At 46.4% G+C, this 18772-nt stretch overlaps 1 protein-coding gene across 3 annotated transcripts in view; it reads left to right on the top strand.

Annotated features, from left to right (window-relative positions):
* The window catches only part of LOC119177133 (lipid scramblase CLPTM1L), a 106093-nt gene that overhangs the window by 25462 nt on the left and 61859 nt on the right, over positions 1 to 18772 (top strand). For all 3 annotated transcript variants that reach the window (XM_037428522.2, XM_037428521.2, XM_037428520.2), the window contains exons 6-8: positions 62 to 134; positions 6842 to 6959; positions 18118 to 18212. In XM_037428522.2, coding sequence (XP_037284419.2) covers positions 62 to 134; positions 6842 to 6959; positions 18118 to 18212 — 286 coding nt within the window. The remainder of the gene's footprint in view (positions 1 to 61; positions 135 to 6841; positions 6960 to 18117; positions 18213 to 18772) is intronic.

Genomic DNA, 18772 nt, shown 5'->3' with positions numbered 1-18772 from the left:
AATTTGTACAGTGACAGACTGTTTAAGTTGTAATAGCCGTTTTTTTTTATCTCTTACGCAGACTGAACTCTCGACGAGAATATGTGCCTATAGTTCACCTGACTGATGTGACAACGAGAGAAAAAGATTTTATAGTAAGTTGGATATATCAATTTACTACATTGCTTTATGATGTTTACTAAGCAAGGGTGAAGAAAATATTTTTCCCATTGTATATAAAAAAGCCTTGTAATGCAACTTGATTATCTCAGGTGTTACATAACTGTATTAATTTATTACAGCCACATTCTGCTAGCATTCAAAGTGCTGTACTATAAAGTTCAAGTATACCTTACATAGCATGAAACTTCCACATCATTTATGTGTGTGTGATGTTTACTAAGCAAGGGTGTGTGTGTGTGTGTGTGTGTGTGTGTGTGTGTGTGTGTGTGTGTGTGTGTGTGTGTGTGTAATGTGACGAGGTTTATTAGTCGATAACGACAACGGCAAGACAGCGTGAAGAACCTTCCAGCAGAGATCAGCACAGCAGCGAGCCGAAGCACGAGCCCAGAGAGCCGGGCGTTGGCGATGCTGCTCGCCGCAGGCACATCTTCTTCTCCACAATCGCCCCCGCTGAAAAGCCATCCTGGCGACTTAAGAAGTTTCAGGCAGAGGCTCATGGTATGGTTTCAGTCGGGAAACATGGACGTGCGCGCCGGCGCATGTCGTCCGATCTGGAAACTGGCTCAATTAGGAAATTAACCGGAGAGGTTTTCTCCAAAACGATGTAAGGCCCCTCGTTCCGGGGAACAAGTTTCGAGGAGAGTCCCGGTGTTTGGTGTGGAATGGCGAGCCACACAAGAGACCCTGGGGGATAGCTGGGATCTGAAAGGGTGGTGCTACGGTGTTCTTTCTGGCGTTGCTGCTCTTTTGAGGTGAACGCACGGGCGAGCTGGCGGCACTCTTCGGCTTGTCGAGAAGCATCGGAGACAGGTGGGTACTCGGAAGCATCAGGACAGTAGGGTAGTAGGGTGTCGATTGTATGGGAAGGCTCGCGTCCATAAAGAAGAAAGAAAGGTGAGAATCCCGTGGTGGTTTGAACTGCGGTGTTATATGCTAATGTGACGTATGGGAGAACAGGGCCCCAGTTGCTATGATCATCAGATGCCACGTACATTGAGAGCATATCACCCAGCGTGCGGTTGAAGCGTTCCGTTAGTCATTAGTCTGCGGGTGGTATGCTGTCGTTTTCGGATGAATAACGTGGCATTCCGAAAGCGAGAGTTTCGACGACCTCGGAGAGGAAAGCGCGGCCTCTGTCACTAAGGAGCTCTCGAGGTGGACCATGTCGAAGGATAAAGGGACGTAAAATGAAAGAGGCGACATCCTGAGCTGTAGTGCTCGGCAAAGTGGCCGTTTTGGCGTAGCGTGTCAGGTGGTCAACTGCCACTATAATCCACCGATTACCATTTGATGTCAATGGAAGGGGGCCGTAGAGGTCAACGCCGACGCGATCAAATGGCTTGGTAGGGCATGGAAGTGGCTGCAATGCGCCAGTCGCTCGTGGCGCTGTTGATTTGCGTCGCTGGCAGTCAGGACAGCACTGCACAAATTTGCGTACAAAATTGTACATGCCGCGCCAGTAATAGCGATTGCGAAGGCGTTCATATGTTTTGAACACCCCGATGTGGCCACATTGCGAATCGTCGTGAAGAGAGGCACATACTTGTGATCGTAAAGTGCGTGGAATGACCAGTAGCCACCGGCGGCCATCGGGAGCGTAGTTACGTCGATGAAGAAGTTGATCGCGGATGGCGAAATGGAAAGCTTGACGTCGGAGGCATCGAGATACTGGAAGGTTGGGCGTGCCAGATAGATATTCAATAAGAGATGCGATCCACGGGGCACGACGTTGTTCGGTGGCAATCGAGTCGAGATTTAGTGATGACAAGGTCTCGGGGCGAGTGTTTCCGCACGTCGGATCTGGTCATAAAGGTGAGCGGGACAGGGAATCAGCGTCAGAGTGTTTGCTTCCGCAGTGGTATACGACGCGAATGTCGTACTCCTGGATGCGGAGTGCCCATCGCGCAAGGCGGCCAGAAGGGTCTTTCAAAGTGGAGAGCCAGCAAAGCGCATGGTGATCAGTTACTAGATCGAACGGGCCGCCATATAAGTATGGCCAGAATTTTTCAAGTGCCCACACCAGAGCCAAACACTCTTTTTCTGTCACGCTGTAATTAGTTTCGGCTTTCGTCAGAGTGCGGCTAGCGTAAGCTACAACGTATTCTGAATAGGCGGGCTTTCGTTGAGCGAGGACAGCGCCTAGCCCGACACCGCTGGCGTCGGTGTGCACTTCGGTAGGAGCCGTCGGGTCGAAGTGGCGAAGAATAGGTGGAGAGGTGAGCAGACGGCGTAGAGTAGTGAAGGCAACATCACATGCAGGGGACAAGGAGGAGAGGTTCACGTCACCGCGAAGAAGCTGGGTTAATGGTGACATGATAGATGCAAAATTGCGAACAAAGCACCGGAAATACAAGCATAGGCCTATAAAACTGCGAAGTACTTTCATGGTCGTCGGCTTGGGAAATTCTTCGACTGCTCGAAGTTTTGCTGGGTTAGGTAATACGCCGTGTTTGGACACCATGTGGCCTAGTATGACGAGCTCGCGTGCAGCAAAGCGGCATTTCTTCAGGTTAAGCTGCAGGCCAGCGTTGGTCAGACAAGTCAAAACCTGCCTGAGGCGAAGGAGATGCGTAGGAAAATTATGGGAGAAAACCACGACATCGTCGAGGTAACAGAGGCACATATTCCACTTGAGGCCATGTAGCGTATTATCCATAAGAAGTTCAACGTGGCAGGCGTGTTGCAAAGCCCAAAGGGCATGACGTTAAGCTCATATAGTCCGTCTAGTGCAATAAATGCCGTTTTTTGGCGATTGGCTTCAGCCATTGGGGCTTGCCAGTAGCCAGACCGCAAATCTAGCGACGAGAAAAATTCCGCTTCGTAAAGGGTGTCGATGGCGTCATCAATGCGCGGCAAAAGATAGACGTTCTTGCGGATTATCTTATTCAAACGACGATAGTCCACGCAAAATCGGATGGATCCGTCTTTCTTACGCACGAGGACGACAGGAGACGCCCAGGGACGGTGAGATGGTCGAATTACGTCTCTACGAAGCATATCTTCGACTTGATCGTTGATGACGCGGCGCTCTTCAGCAGAGACACGGTATGGTCTTTGACGTAGTGGCTGGTGTAGGCCGGTGTCAACATGATGTTTGACTTGTGACGTGCAGCCCAGTTGAGGCTGCGACACATCGAAAGAACTCCTGAACTCTAACAGAAGATCCAGCAGGTCGGCATGTTCGGTGGGAGTGAGAGTGTCGGTGATGACGCTGGAAAACGTATCATTGGACGACTCCCCGAGTTCCGACAGTGCTTTTGGGTGGTCGCAGTAGTCATCCGGGACATCAACCAAAGCCGAAGGGTCGAGATCCTGCACGCGGCCGAGGCATTCCCCCGCAAGCAAAGTGACAGGTGTGGAAAGCGGATTGCTTACGAACATATTGCTTCTTCCGGCGGCAAGGTCAATTGTTGTGAAAGGCAGCGGCAGAGCTCGACGACTCTTGAAGATATCGGAAGGCATAAAAAGGCATGTAGCGTCAGTGTAGTCGTTGCATGAAACGGGAACAAGGGCGAAATTTCCAGGTCGAATATCGGTATCTTCATGAACGAGCAACTTCGCCGGCTGATGAAGAGCGTGAAGTAATGGGACATCACACAAGGGTGAAAACTCAACTTCGGCGCGAGCGCAGTTGATGACGGCAGTATGGCGGGATAGGAAGTCCCACCCGAGGATGACGTCATGCGAACAGACAGCGAGAACAATAGATTCCACGATGTAAAGATTGCCTTCGGTGGACACTCTTGCAGTGCAGGCTGCGAGAGGCGTTACTTGCTGTGCGCTTGCAGTGTGGAGCGACAGTCCCGAAAGCGGCGTCGTGACTTTGCGCAATAAACGGCAGAGATTAACGGCAATAACAGAAACAGCTGCGCCGGTGTCCACAAGGGCGAAAGTACAATAACCTTCAACAGTTATTGCGACCACGTTAGCAGGAGGGGCGAGGGCTTAGACAGTTCGAAAACGGCGCAGTTCTTGCCTCTTGAACTGCGGTGCTTAGTTTTCCTGTTCGGAGGTCGACGGCGGCAGTAGCGGGCAACGTGTCCCGGAGTGAAGCAGGCGTAGCAAATCGGTCGGTTATCGGGCGTCCTCCTTGGATTGGCGACTGGTGTTGCCGCCCAAGGTGTAATATAAGCAGCCGGGTGTGCGCGCTGTGAGTGTGTGGTGTAGGGCGGTTGCGGAAGCCTACGCACAGCGTCTGCATATGTGAGCGGGGCGGCTACGGGCTGCATCTCTTGCAAACAGGCGACAGGAGGAGCCACAGGCTGCGCTGCATACGTTAGGGGAGCGGCCACAGGCTGAATCGCTGGCGGATAGGCGACAGGGGCACCTATCGGCTGTGCGACACGCGAGCAGTGGACACTGCTAGATAGAGGCGGCTTGTACTGCGCAAGGGGAACAGCTTGTGCAACCTCTTCCGATATAGCAGTGCAAAGCGAGGCGGGTAGACGGGTGGTGGTCTCGTGAGCAAAAGGCACTAGAGAAAGTTGGCGGGCGACTTCCTCACAGACGAAGGCTCGGACTTGCTGAAGCAATAGTGAATTGTCAGGCATAGTGTCGAAACTGGACAGCGACTCACCATCACGCTGAGGTTGTCGAGTCAGAGAGCGTTGCTTCGTCAACTCGTCGTAGCTCTCACATAAGCTGACGACTTCAGAAACTGTGCTCGGATTTCTAGCCAAGAGCATTTGAAATGCACCATCGTCGATGCCCTTCAGGATGTGTTTGACCTTGTCCGACTCAGGCATGGTATCATTCGCGCGTCGACAAAGGTCGACGACATCCTCAATATAGCTGGTGAAATTTTCGCCAGTCTGCTCAGAGCGAACGCGCAAGCGCTGTTCTGCCCGCTGCTTGCGGACAGCCGGCCGACCAAACACTTCAGCACATAACGTCTTGAAGACGCTCCATGTGGGGATGTTGTGTTTGTGGTTGTTAACCACAATTCTGCGACGCCGGTGAGATAAAATATCACATGGCCGAGCTTGTCGGCTTCATCCCACTTATTATTGGCGCTCACCAGCTCGTAGTGCTCAAGCCAGTCTTCCACGTCGGTCCCATCCGCACCGCTGAAGACCTTCGGGTCCCGTAGCCTAGGATGGCCAGGGCAGTTGAAATGGGGTGACGATGCCGATGGGTTGGCATTGTCAGTCATGACGAGCGGTAGCGTGCGGCTTCGCAGTTCCAGGGTGTAGCGACGGGGATAAACAGCACCTCCACCAAATGTGACGAGGTTTATTATTCGATAACGACAACGGCAAGACAGCATGAAGAACCGTCCAGCAAAGATCAGCACAGCAGCGAACTGAAGCACGAGCCGAGAGAGCCGGGCGTTGGCGATGCTGCTCACCGCAGGCACGTCTTCTTCTTCACAATATATATACATATATATATATATATATATAGATATATATATATAGATATATATATGACGTTGGAAGGCAGTGACTGATGGCAGAGGATGAGGAAGAAGAAGAGAATGGAACTCATTATCTGCCACTCATTATAGCGTCACACACGCACATGCACACATACACACACACACACACACACACACACACACATATATATATATATATATATTTGACATTGTAAATACACCTTTGGTCCTGTTCTTCCTTCATTTGTTTCATTTTTGACCAGTGTACCTCCAAACTTGCTACAAAGTTGCTAGTGGCATACTATTGTGCAGCCTTACACTACCATCTGTCATATGCAGTAACATGTTTAGCCCTTTCAGACACTTTGTCCACATTTGTATATGCAAATTGTTTTTGCTAGTTGGTCTACATTAAGAAAGAGCAAAATTCAGGGAACTGAGGATAATTGAATTGTCTATGTAATTACTAATCTTGGATTAACTTCATTTCGTTTTGTATTGCTGTATATGATCACTTTGCTGAAGGTATATTACCACATTCAGTTACTTGTTTGATGTACGGCTTTCAGCAAGCCACGTCAGAAGTACAACTTTTGTTCATTTGAAATAAATAGTATAGCTGAAGACCAAATTGCACTATATATTCAGCCTGACAATTGATTCTGTGTATTTAAAAAAATGAGCACTAATGCCTTCAGGGTGAGGGGGTGTATATTACAATTTAATTGGAATTAATTACTATTAAACAGAAATTAATGTATTTTGACGGTATTCTTGTTGCAATAGAATATTGTGCGTCTTGGAATAATGCTCTTTAAATTGGATGCATATTGAATCAGTCTTGGCTCAAAGAGTTAGCACATATTTTGCACCTGTTAAAAGGGCACCAAAACAAAAAGTGATTTTTCACGTATAGTAAAGTGAAATTGGTGGAATAAGAGTTCTCAGAGTGCAGTTATCAATCTAAACACAGTCATTGTTTCTATTTAATGTCCCTTCAAACATGTGCCGAACAGTAGATGTACATATGACTGAGATTAGCTTGAGCAAGTTTTACACACAGTCGAAACCCTTCATAAGATACACTAATATGAGAAAATAATAGATATAAGAGACACCAGTGTGCCTACAGTAAAATATGGGCTGATAAGAAAATGCATACAAGGTACCTTGCTTATAACAGACGTATCATACAAGACAAGAATTTCTGTCTGGAGCATGCCTTTTATAAAAGGTTTAACGGTACGCCCAGTACCAGTACTTGCTGAATGGTTATCCGGACAAAATTCTATGATGTTTCAGATGGTAAAAAAGACTGAGCCTGAAGTTCCGTTGAAGATAGTAGTTAGCCCAGTGTCTATTGGTCGACTTCGGCTCATGGTTACTGTCAGTGAAGCTCTCAAGTCAATGCACGCCTTTGGTGAGTGTATTTTTCTTCTTTTTTTTTCTAATTTTTTAGCTACTTGTGTGACATGTTCTAATCATCAAGCATACTGTACCTTGCAACAGCAACAGCACACGGCCCCGCCGCGGTGGTCTAGTGGCTAAGGTACTCGGCTGCTGACCCGCAGGTCGTGGGATCGAATCCCGGCTGCGGCGGCTGCATTTCCGATGGAGGCGGAAATGTTGTAGGCCTGTGTGCTCAGATTTGGGCGCACGTTAAAGAACCCCAGGTAGTCTAAATTTCCGGAGCCCTCCACTACGACGTCTCTCATAATCATATGGTGGTTTTTGGACGTTAAACCCCACATATCAATCAAGCAACAACACACTACGATTATGTGTGCTAGTTACTATACCTTAAAAAGCACAAACTTTTGATGGATGTCAACAGACATTATGAAGTTTGTTATTAAACTGCATTGTCAAAAGAAAGTCAGTATCAAAGGAAAGGAGGTTTAAAAAAAATATATGTATAGCTGTGCCACAACAAATTGACTGTCACGCAGTGCTCAGTCACGGCCTCCGACCTCACTGCATGACAGTGAGTGATTGAACAGCCTTATGAATCCTGTGGTTAAGGTCTGGACAGAGGCCGCACCAGGGGTGGTGCCGGAGACCTTGTCGGGAGACCTTGGTGCGGGAGACCTTGGTGCGGGAGACCTTGGTGCGGGGTGGTGCGGGAGTCTTTTCTGAGGAGACTGCATGTTCATCCTGTATATGTGCACATTCCTATAAAATGGGTTCTAGGGCATGTCTCATGCTACATAGTCTACGATAGAGGAAATTTTAAGGGCTCATGCTTTTTTTATTAGACACCGTATTAATGAGAACTAACACACAACACTGACAAGGAAAGTATAGGGGATTTTATTAGGAATAAATGTAATGTAAACGTGAAGAAAGAGAAGTGGATGAAAAGATAACTTGCCGTGGGCAGGGACCAAACCTACAACCTTTAAATGGCGCGTTCGATGCTCTGTCAACTGAGCTATCACGGCAGCCATTTCCTCATTAACTTTATGGGGTTTATGTGTGCATTTAAATGTGGAAGCATTATTGGTCAGCTGCCAGCACCTAATTCGTTCACATGCAATGAAACAGGCACAGGAGAGAGCATTCCACACTCACTGTCACGGCTACTGGCGGCACTGACGGACGCTTCCACGTTTAAATGCACATATATACCCCATAAAGTGGACGAAAAGATAACCGCCATGGCAGCTCGGAGGACAGACGCTTTCTTTGAAGGTCTCAGATTCGGTCCTTGCCCACGGCAAGTTATCATTTCATCCTCTTTTCCAGGGTTTGTACAAGTCCTTAAAATTCTTGAAAACCCTTGAATTTGAGAAATGCATTTTCAAGGCCCTTGAAAGTTCTGGAATTTTCTGCCATTCTTGAAAATCCTTGAATTTTCTGAGCAGTGCACTGTCATATCGACATCGTGACCTTCTAAATTCGGTACATCGGTGTGTCAACCTGTCAAACTCCCCATTTCTAAAGCAGTATTGCAGCGTGGGTGTGCATGATCCCATTTTGCAAATGTGTATGTGAAAAAAAAGTTAGTTTGTGGCGAGGGTAAAGCAGTGAATGTGATAGCAAGAAATTAGAATGTCACAAGAAGAAGGGCAAGCAACCCCATTTATGCAGCGTGTAGCTCAAGCACGGAGGACGCACAAAAAGAAACCACACGGGACGAGTGCTGATCAACTACTATCACAGCTTGACTCTGGAAGCGTGCTGCCTAAACAAACCAAGAAGGGTGCTAGAAAAGAAGACGCGTGTATCCACAGGATGAGTAATTAACGACTGTCACAGTTGCCACTTGGTTGTTGAGCAACGTGCTGCGAGTGTCAACTGTGCACAAGCTGACACTCTTGATGGGGTGGTGCCATCAAATTTCAAGGCTATAGCAAGCATCGTGTGGGTTTAAGAGTATATTGCTACATCAAGTGCGATTTGCCCAAACCCTTCGTTGACGCTCCCTACTAATAAGAACTTGCTGGAAATGCATGTGGACGGTCTTTCTTTGACAACTTTAGTTGACACTGGAGCTCAGGTGTCTATAATGAGTGCTCGTCTCTGTCACCGCCTCAAAAAAGTACTCATGCCTGCTGCGCCACAAGCCGTCTGTGTCGCCGTTGGTGGAACTGCCATCATTGGAATGTGTACCGCTAGTATTAGCCTTGCCAGTCGCCATGTTCCTGTTTTATTTACCGTGCTCGACAATTTCCCTCATGACCTCATCTTCGGGATGGACTTCTTATCGATGCATTCTGCCCTGATCGACTGTTCCGCCGGCACTCTCTGTTTAGAACTTCCTCTTCTTCCAGATTTTCGCCCCGAGCTGCCGAAAAGCCTCTGTACCACAGACTTCAGTCGGATACCGCCAAAAGCCCTCGAATTCATTGAATTGGCTACAAGTTTACCCGTTGTTGATGGTGATTATGTCATCACGCCTATTCCTGATGTTCTCCTGGTGCGCAACATCACTGTGCCACACTCCGTTTAACCATGGCCTCTAGCTGAACATGTCTGCCCATTATCAATTTTGGTTTCACACAGCAAGTACTACCACACGAAATTTCAGTTGCCACGCTTCGACCCTTAATAGACGCCCACGTCACCGCTTTTGCGGCAGACGCATGCTCCGATCTTCCATGTCGGCCGCAGGATGTCACATCTCTCGATACAGCCTTGCGCCCTATGATCGACCCGAAACTCATACCTGAGCGATCCGACGCCCTATTCCGCCTTCTGGTTTCCTGCCGCGACATATTTGACAGCGATAGCAGTCCACTCGGTCAGACTTCCCTCGTGAAGCACCGCAATAATACTGCTGATTCTCCTCCCATTCACCACCGACCACACCGGGTGTCTGCCACAGAGCGTAAGTTAGTTAATTCAAGAAGTCAACAAGATGCTAGCCAAAGAAATTATTGAACCCTCCTTGAGCCCTTGGGCATCTTCTGTTGGGCTCGTTAAAACAAAAGATGAGACTTGGCACTTCTTAATTACCACCATCTTAATCGAATCACAAAAAAGGACATTTATCCTTTGCCCCAAATCGATGACGCCCTCGATTGTCTTCATGGCGCGCGATACTTTTCTTCAATTGACCTATGTTCTGGCTTTGGCAGATTGCGGTGAACGAGAAAGACCAAGAAAAGACTGCGTTTGTAACTCCCTACGGCCTATACCAATTCAAGGTGATGCCGTTTGGGCTATGCAACGCCCTAGCCACGTTTGAGCGTATGATGGGCTCGCTATTACAAGGGTTCAAATGGTCAACATGCCTGTACTACCTGGATGATGTCCTTGTATATTCGCCTACATTTTAGACACACCTCCAGCGTTTGTCAGTGGTTCTCGACATCTTCCGCACTGCTGGCCTTCAACTAAACTCATCGAAATTGCACTTCCGCTGCCAGCAGATTACAGTATTGGGCTACCTTGTCGATGCATCAGGTGTGCAGCCTGACCCGGAGAAAATTCGTGCCATCACGAGCTCTCCTGTACTCCAGTTTGTCGAGGACGTCCGGAGCTTTGTGGGACTTTGTTCCTATTTTAGAAGGTTCGTGAAAGATTTTGCAACGATTACTCGACTACTCACCGACCTTCTAAAGAAAGACGCGACTTTTACATGGGGTTCCGCTCAAGCTGCCGCTTTTTCTCACCTCATCACCCTCCTCACGACTACACCTATATTGGCTCACTTTGACCCGTCCGCTCCGACACAAGTCCGAACCGATCCGAGTGGTCGGGGGATTTGAGCCGTCCTAGCCCAACACCAGCGGGGACATGACCGAGTTATCCCCTACACTAGCCGCCTTCTCACAGCTGCCGAGCACAACTATTCAATTACATAGCGGGAATGTCTTGCTCTTGTTTGGGCAGTCACAAAGTTCCACCCATATTTATATGGCACGAATTTCTCTGTAATAACGGACCACCATGCACTATGTTGGCTTTCGTCACTGAAGGATCCTACTGGCCGGCTCGGGCGCTGGGCTCTGCGACTGCAAGAGTATACCTACACAGTGACGTACAAGTCCGAACGCCTACATCAGGACGCAGGCTGCCTGTCCCGCTACCCGGTTGCTGAGTCGAGCACTATGCTTGACACCGACACCGAGCCTTGCGTCTTTTTCCTTTCGCAAATGACATCCACTGGTGAAGAGCAGGGCCATGATGCGTCTTTGTGTGCTATTATTGAGTGCCTAGAATCACCATCTTCCAATCAGTCCCATCGTTCATTCGTGCTCCACGATGATGCATTATACCGGCAAAGTTTTGAGCCGGATGGACTAGCCCTGCTGCTTGTCATTCTGAAACACTTTCGCTCGGAAGTTCTACATGAACTTCATGACCTTCCAACTGCTGGTCACCTTGGTGTGTCACGCAGTTACGACCGAATACGCCGGCGCTTCTTTTGGCCAGGGCTTGCACGCTCAGTCAGAAGATACATTGCGGCTTGTGAGAAATGTCAGCGCCGCAAAACACCATCGACACTTCCCGCCGGATGCCTTCAACCACTTAACATTCTGTCAGAACCGTTCTTCCGCGTTAGCTTGGACCTACTTGGCCCTTTCCCCTTGTCTTCCTCGGGTAACAAGTGGATAGCCGTGGCCACCGACTACGCCACGTGTTATGCCATCACATGAGCTCTTCCAACAAGCTCCGCCACAGATGTCGTTGACTTTCTCCTCAAGGACGTGATTTTGCAACACAGAGCCCCACGGCAGCTGCTTATAGACCGTGGCCGCACCTTTTTGTCTACGGTCATAGCCGACATCTTGCAGTCCTGTCAAACGAGACACAAGCTGACTACGTCATACCACCCACAAACCAATGGACTCATGGAGCGTCTAAATCGAACTCTTACAGACATGCTCGCTAAGTATGTTTCTACCAACCACACCGACTGGGATCTCCGTACGTCACATTTGCCTATAATTCTTCTTGCCATGTCACTGCCGCTTACTCCCCATTTTTTTTGTTGTTCGGCCGAGAACTCGCATTACCCCTAGATACATTCATTCCATCTACCGCGACACTAACCAGCGAATATGCCCTTGACGCTATTACTCGGGCTGCCCACGCACTCCAAATCGCCCGCACTCGCTTTCTGGCCTCTCAAGAGAACCAGCGGCGTTTGTACGATCAACAGCACCACAACGTGCACTTCTTACTCGGTTCATTGGTGCTGCTGTGGTCCCCGAACCGTCAAGTTGGCTTGTCGGAAAAACTTCTTTCTCTCTACACAGGTCCATATCGAGTCCTTCGTGAGGTTACTCCTGTAACGTACGAAATCGCCCCCGCTGCCTCATCGCCTTCAACTGCCCCACAGACCACCGATATCGATCATGTGGCACGTTTGAAGCCTTACCACTCTCCCGCTGACGTTGACACCTAGATGCGCCGAGACGGCACTTCTGCCGCCGGGGATTATGCTACATGCATGTTGGCATTTTGTGGGACGATGCACGTGTGTGCCTGGCGAAGAGGACGAAGAGTGGTTTCCGCTCGGTGTCTGGTCTGCCGGTCACGCCGCTGCTGCTGGTTCGAAATATATTTCATCCACAGCCTCGTCGATACGGCATCACTTTTCTTCCGTAACAATATTTTAAGTCACTTCCCAAGTATACCAAAATGCTCATTCTCCTAATCGAGGCCCATGGCAAGCGCATCCAGCACTGACGTAGCTTTATAAGATGGGCAACGAAAGTTCTAGTGACGTCACACCAGACCTGTAGGTGAGTGACCTCCGGACTTCCATCCCGTACATGCCGGCAAAGCATCGCGGCTGTTGCAGGTAGCGGCGAGTTTGTTTTGCAGGTGCTTGTGTGGCACATGTGTGCGTTAGCTAACAATAATCAGCATGACGCGTGCAAAGCTTTGTGATCACGTGACTAAGTCAGCTACACTGCTACGTACCTGCCCAACTCGGTCGCCACAAACAGGTACTGAATGTTGTTCGTATCAAAAAGGCAACAAATTAAATAATGAGAATAAATTAATCTTGGTGTGTGTATCGTGCTTATTGGAGCTATAATTAAAGCTTGCAACAAAGAGTGTGCAAGCCACAAATATTCTGGCACGACCTCATTAAGGCCTGACTACACATGCCCATTGAAGCCCATCAGCGCGTAACTTCTTGACATGGCATCGTGCCCTCTCCCTATGGAGAGTGTGGGAGAGGGTGCAAGAAGTTATTAGGACTACGCTCTTTTTTTCATTATTGCGATATCTATATATTTATTGTAAGTTTAATAAAATTGGTCATTTTTGAAAATTTCTGAGTGAAAAATTCCAACTTAGCATGCCGCTTTGAGTCATTGAAAATCTTGCAACAGGTCCTGGAAAGTACCTAAATATTCTTGAATTTTTGCTTTGGAAACCTGTACGAACCCTGCTTTTCTTTCTTCGCATTTACATTTACTCCTAATAACATCTCAATACTTTCCTTGTCAGTTTCCTTGTCAGTATTGTCTGTTAGCTCTCTATATTTAATATAATAGTCTATAATAGGGCTCCAAAAAGCATACTGCTCCATGTACACACTATTCATTATGCGTGTGCCAATATTCTAATTCGCTTTGATTCAAATATCAATTATTAAAAATTTTGAAGTATTCGTTAGGAACGAATAAACGCATATTACGAATGTGCTGCTTGTAAAGGTGGCTTCACTGCAGTGTAGGAGTATTAAACCGTGAAAGCACTCATCCAGGAGAAATTCGCTCTGCCACAAAGCCCTGCTTCAAATTTAAAGGGGCCCTGCAACACTTTTAGAACAGTGTCAGAAAGCGCTGCCGATTGGTAGTTGAGGCTACCGAGGACACGCGAGCCAAATATTATAGTGCAGCACGCGGCTTGCACTTCACAATAAATTCTCAAAGCCAGCTAAAAATTGTTTTATTCTCTTGGCAAATGACACCACAAGCTCAAAAAGCACCCACGATGTATTTTCTTTCCCCGTGCCGTTCCTCCCTGCTTAACTTCCAGCGTTTTTGTCGGGAGGAGAAGAATTCACTTGCAGCGTGCGACAAATTTTAGCAACTCCGCTCGTACTAGACTGATTCTAAAAATTTTTGTGGCGATGAATTCATGAGGCAATAAGCTTCTTTAGTGAATTTATTCCATGGCTGCTTAAAAAAGTATAGCAGGGCTTCTTTAAATCAAAGTATTACTCCAAAGTCAATTCATTCTGTTAAGCTTTAAAAGCTTGTTATGTCTTTTATGCTTTAAGTGTAATAAGTTTTAAAATGTTACATATTTTATGGGTTATGACTCGCATCCTGCCGAAAGTCAAATCCTGTAATCCTGCTACTACTTAAAGTTGTTTTGACTTTCTTTGAGCAAAAAAAAAAAAGGCATCTGCATAGAAGCCCTGTTTCAATTTTTAAAAATATTCTTCAATTAGTTGCGTCGTGATAAATATGCCCATTTTTCTTTATATATCATGTGTTATTTATATGTCATATATACTACTTGAATTCGATTTGAAATTATTCGATCAAAATCACTGTTCGCTTTGAATTTGCTTCGAACATATAATTCACTATTCGCACAAGCCTACTATTATTCATTAGATTGCACAACAATAATGTGAGGTGTTTTTGTGGTCACTTGAAATTCATTCTAAATGCACATTAATATGGTTGTTAGTTGTGACATGCACAGATTTATTGCACTTCTGATTGCAGAGGAAGTGAATATTTAACTATTGCCTATCTTGGCAGTATAAGCACTGCACTAACTGCAGGTGGGTGATAGATGTTAAATGTATGTAGAAGTCAGAGATGATGAGCTTTCTTTATTTTAAGTGTAAACTAGTGTGGCTACCTTAGTGTAGATTAACCACTACGAATACCTGAAATGCACTCATTGAATTTATTTTATTTGGTTTGTTGATGTTACTTCTATTGTTAATGCACCGGATGTTGTCCTCTTTTCCTGCTATGTTCCTTTCAACTCGATGAGTGTGGCAGCAGTATTACTTTGGATGGCGTCGACAATTTGCACCATGCTGACAATATTTGAATTACTAACATACTAGAAGATACGGTATACACATGCCTCATATGTGACACGTTACTACCCCTTAGGGCAATTTAATCTTACCGGTCATAACCTTCAGTTTCTAAATAATTTATAGCACTTTTGATAGCACATATCCTTGCCTGTCGAAAAACAAATGGAGACAAACTCGTCTGGCGTGTGCCATGTAACTTGTTGCACGGTATGTGGAGCCACGCTGACAGTGCATGTGGAGCGTGGGTAATTAATGCTCGTGGGTGCAGTCTGTAACACGTACACATTTTTGTAACACAATTATCAATTAGTCAATTTTGTATATTGAGTTGCAGATGAGGATATTGGGTGTCAAAACACCATTAACAGGCCCCTCGGCACTTCATTTAGGACTCGTAGCATGCCAGAGCTCATGTGGCACAATTTTCATGCACACCGATTTGCTGCTGCACTATGTCAGATTTTTTAATTAGAACAATAGCAGGCACTTTGATACACACAAGAGGCATTGCTTCTTGATGGCTGAGGGTGTCACAGAACGAGCGCTAAAAAAAGAGCGCGCCGCCAAATTCTTGCGACAACGGGCGGGAGAAACGTCGCGAGGTCAAAAGAAAAAACAAAGAAAGCAAACGTCCGAGGCTCCCCGGGCGCGCGCTCTCCCCGCGGAAGCGTGGCGTCGCAGACGAACCTCCTCACCCCGCATCGGCGGCCCAGCAAGCCCGCGATTTTTCTAGAACGAACGGGGCGGGGTCATACCGAGTTGAATCATCCTCCGGGGAGGGCAGTCGAACCGTCTCGCACCTCTCCCCAGCTTTCGCTGCGCATCGCGCCGACGAAATGAGGAGAACTTTCTGGAAGGGGGCGCGGAAGGTATTTAATCGAGCAGCCGAGACGAGAAGGCAGGAGGAGACGGAAGTGAGCACCAGAGCGCGTAGGGATTCCGCCGTGTAGTCGGCGAAGTTTTGGTCCGTAGGGACGAAGCCGGAGATGAAGAGGATTTCCACCTGAGGGGTGACGACTCGAGCTACCGGCAAGAGTGTGTGTTACCGCTATCGAGCGGAGACGCGGGGCAACAGCTGCGTGTGTGAAGCCGACGTGTTCCGGCGAAGAAGTTGAAGTTTGAAGAGTGGCCAATTGAAGACGGGAGGTTTCCTGGAAGAGAAACTTCGAGGGCTGCGGAACGACAACAACGCTGGACTTTGAGTGAGTGATTCTCGGAAGAGTATCATCTCGACTTTGGTTCCAAGAACTTTGGACTGAATAGGTTTTCTATCTCTTTAGTCTTTAAGTGTCTTGGTTGTTCAATGCATGCGACTGCATTGTAGCTCGTATTGTTGTCCGAGTCCGTTGTTTCAAGTGTGGCTGATTGTATTGTGTAGTACGTTGATTGATTGGTTTGATTGGTGACATATTGTATGCAACTATTGTGGAGTGTGCATTTTTGTGTATTGTTTCTGATCTGCCATTATTGAGAATATAATTTTGTTTGTTTATCAACTCTCGGCTCTGACTTGTTCTTTGGGCCACAGCCGGCGTCTGCTGGCGCGCCAATAAGGACCACTCCTAAATTGTCCACGCTTTCGTGGTGCGGTTCGGAGGGCCGATACTTCGGCTCTTAGAATTAGCCCGGCGATCGCCTCCCTAATAAACGGGACACGTGTGACAGAGGGCTGCACAAACATTTAGGCTTAGCCTTATGACCAGTGTATGAGTCAATAGCCATTTAGTTGTGAGACTGTGCCGTTCCTTCTTTTTATTACTTATCATATTTATTTATTTTATTTTTCAGAGGAAAAGAAAACATACTTTTGTACATCCGGCCTTTTGTTTGTGTGAACATAGTACTTACGACGCGAGGTGCTTGAAGCATCTAGTTCATAGTCGATGGGCGCTTTACGCAGCTTGCGGGGCAGGGATGCGAAGGCATCACAAGTCTGTGTATTATATCGGGAGTTCCACATCAACAGTGATGGTCTTCACTATCAAAGATAAGAGGCCAATGTGGTAATACTGTGGCTACACCCATTGAGAAGTGAGATACACCCCCCCCCTCTCCTTTTTTTTATCATTGTCTAATCACTAAAAAAAAAGATGGGGGTCCCGCAGCGCCCTGGAAAATTTATTGGTGTTTCCCAAGGCCAGAAAGCTTAAGAAACCTTATCCTAGAAGAACTGATAACAGATTTTGAGGGACCAAGTTTATTATGGTGGAATGAAAAAAGGTAATATTCAAGGTAATTTCTAGAATATTGATACCTGAATTCGTTACTTCTTAGTGCAGGAATATGTCGTAAGCAGTATTTTTATGCCTTGGCAATATCTAAAAATGTATTAGTGCCAAAGTCAGCAACAGTACTTGAAAGCAAGAGCAATGCTGTTAGCCAGCGTCATTCTTTCTTGGATTACCTTCTTAGGTATATTTAGGTACTTGTTACTGTTTATTCATAACTACGCCCTTTCATTGGGTCTTGCTTTCAGCATCCTTTATTCTGCTGACAGACAAGCCGAGCATTACCAAAAATTAAGCAATGTTTTTTTTATATGTTGGCAGAATAGCACAGTACCATGTGCAATTTCAGTGTGTCCATTTCCGGAATCATTTTGTTGCTTGAAAACTTCACCAATTCGAAACTGTAATATCTAGCTCACATAACAAAAAGGCAGAATTTGAATTTATACATGTAGCCAAACTGACAGAAGGTCAAGTGAAAGGTCATCCTATTTTTGTTTTTGCTGCATGGGGTGCCTACCAGATGTTATTCTTTTGGGGCTGGTTGGGGAGAATTCAGCCTAATTTAATCAGGAAGACAGTTCTTATTCTAATTTTACAAGACACATTCTTTCTATTGGTAGGATTTTCCCTATTCATATTCACTTTCTTTAACATGTGCCTTTAGTGTCCCTTTGATGCATCATTAATGAATGCAACCTGTGATTCATTATCAGCAATTCTAATTTTTGCCACTTAGCAGCATATACGTCTTTGTACGCAATCAAGGTCGTCTTCAGTTGATGTTGGCTGTAATACCGTGCTTTATGTTTATTTTTGGTGCACTGGAGTTCCTTTGGACTCTTAACAATGCCTTGTTATGTTTACAACAGGCCTGACAACTAAGGACACAGATGAAGTTAAAAGTATCTTTTTTGACACCAACTTTTATGTTCTACTCATGACACTTCTGGTGTCTGGCTTTCATGTGAGTACCCATTCTAAACGCAGAATTGCATCATGATAAGCAAACATCCAACCATTTCTAATACTTCAGCAGGATCTAACAATAGTGTGCATAAAGGAGTGGTGTATCAAGCACTTTGATTTGCATGCTTCTTTTAATTGTTCCAAGGCACTTTCATGTGCATTTTAAAGAGGATCTTCTGTATGTACCTTTTCATGTATGTTTAATGCGGGTACCATGGGACTGTAGCAATAACTTTGCATTCAGAGCAAAGCCGGTAGAGTTCTCACAGGCATTAATATTAAACTTATGCGAATAGTGTACAGAAAGGAAGTCTGACAAATCAGATTTTAAGGAATATACACAAGCTGTTGCTTCACTTATGTTGAGGCTAGCATATTTAAACACAGCAGTAATGGGGTTAGCAAAATTTGCCCAGTTCTGCAGATTGGTAATTTGGACACTATGTTTTAGCATACCTAAATAAATATAGTCATATAGCTATCTAACCCCCCCCCCTTTATTTTTTAGAGAGTTGTTGTTTGGACATCAAAACTTAATTTCTTGTGAAGGGACTTGGG

Source organism: Rhipicephalus microplus, chromosome X (assembly GCF_043290135.1).
Source record: "Rhipicephalus microplus isolate Deutch F79 chromosome X, USDA_Rmic, whole genome shotgun sequence".
NCBI lineage: Eukaryota > Metazoa > Arthropoda > Arachnida > Ixodida > Ixodidae > Rhipicephalus > Rhipicephalus microplus.
The sequence above is the reverse complement of the archived record's forward strand: the minus strand, read 5'-3'. Positions and strand labels throughout refer to the sequence as shown.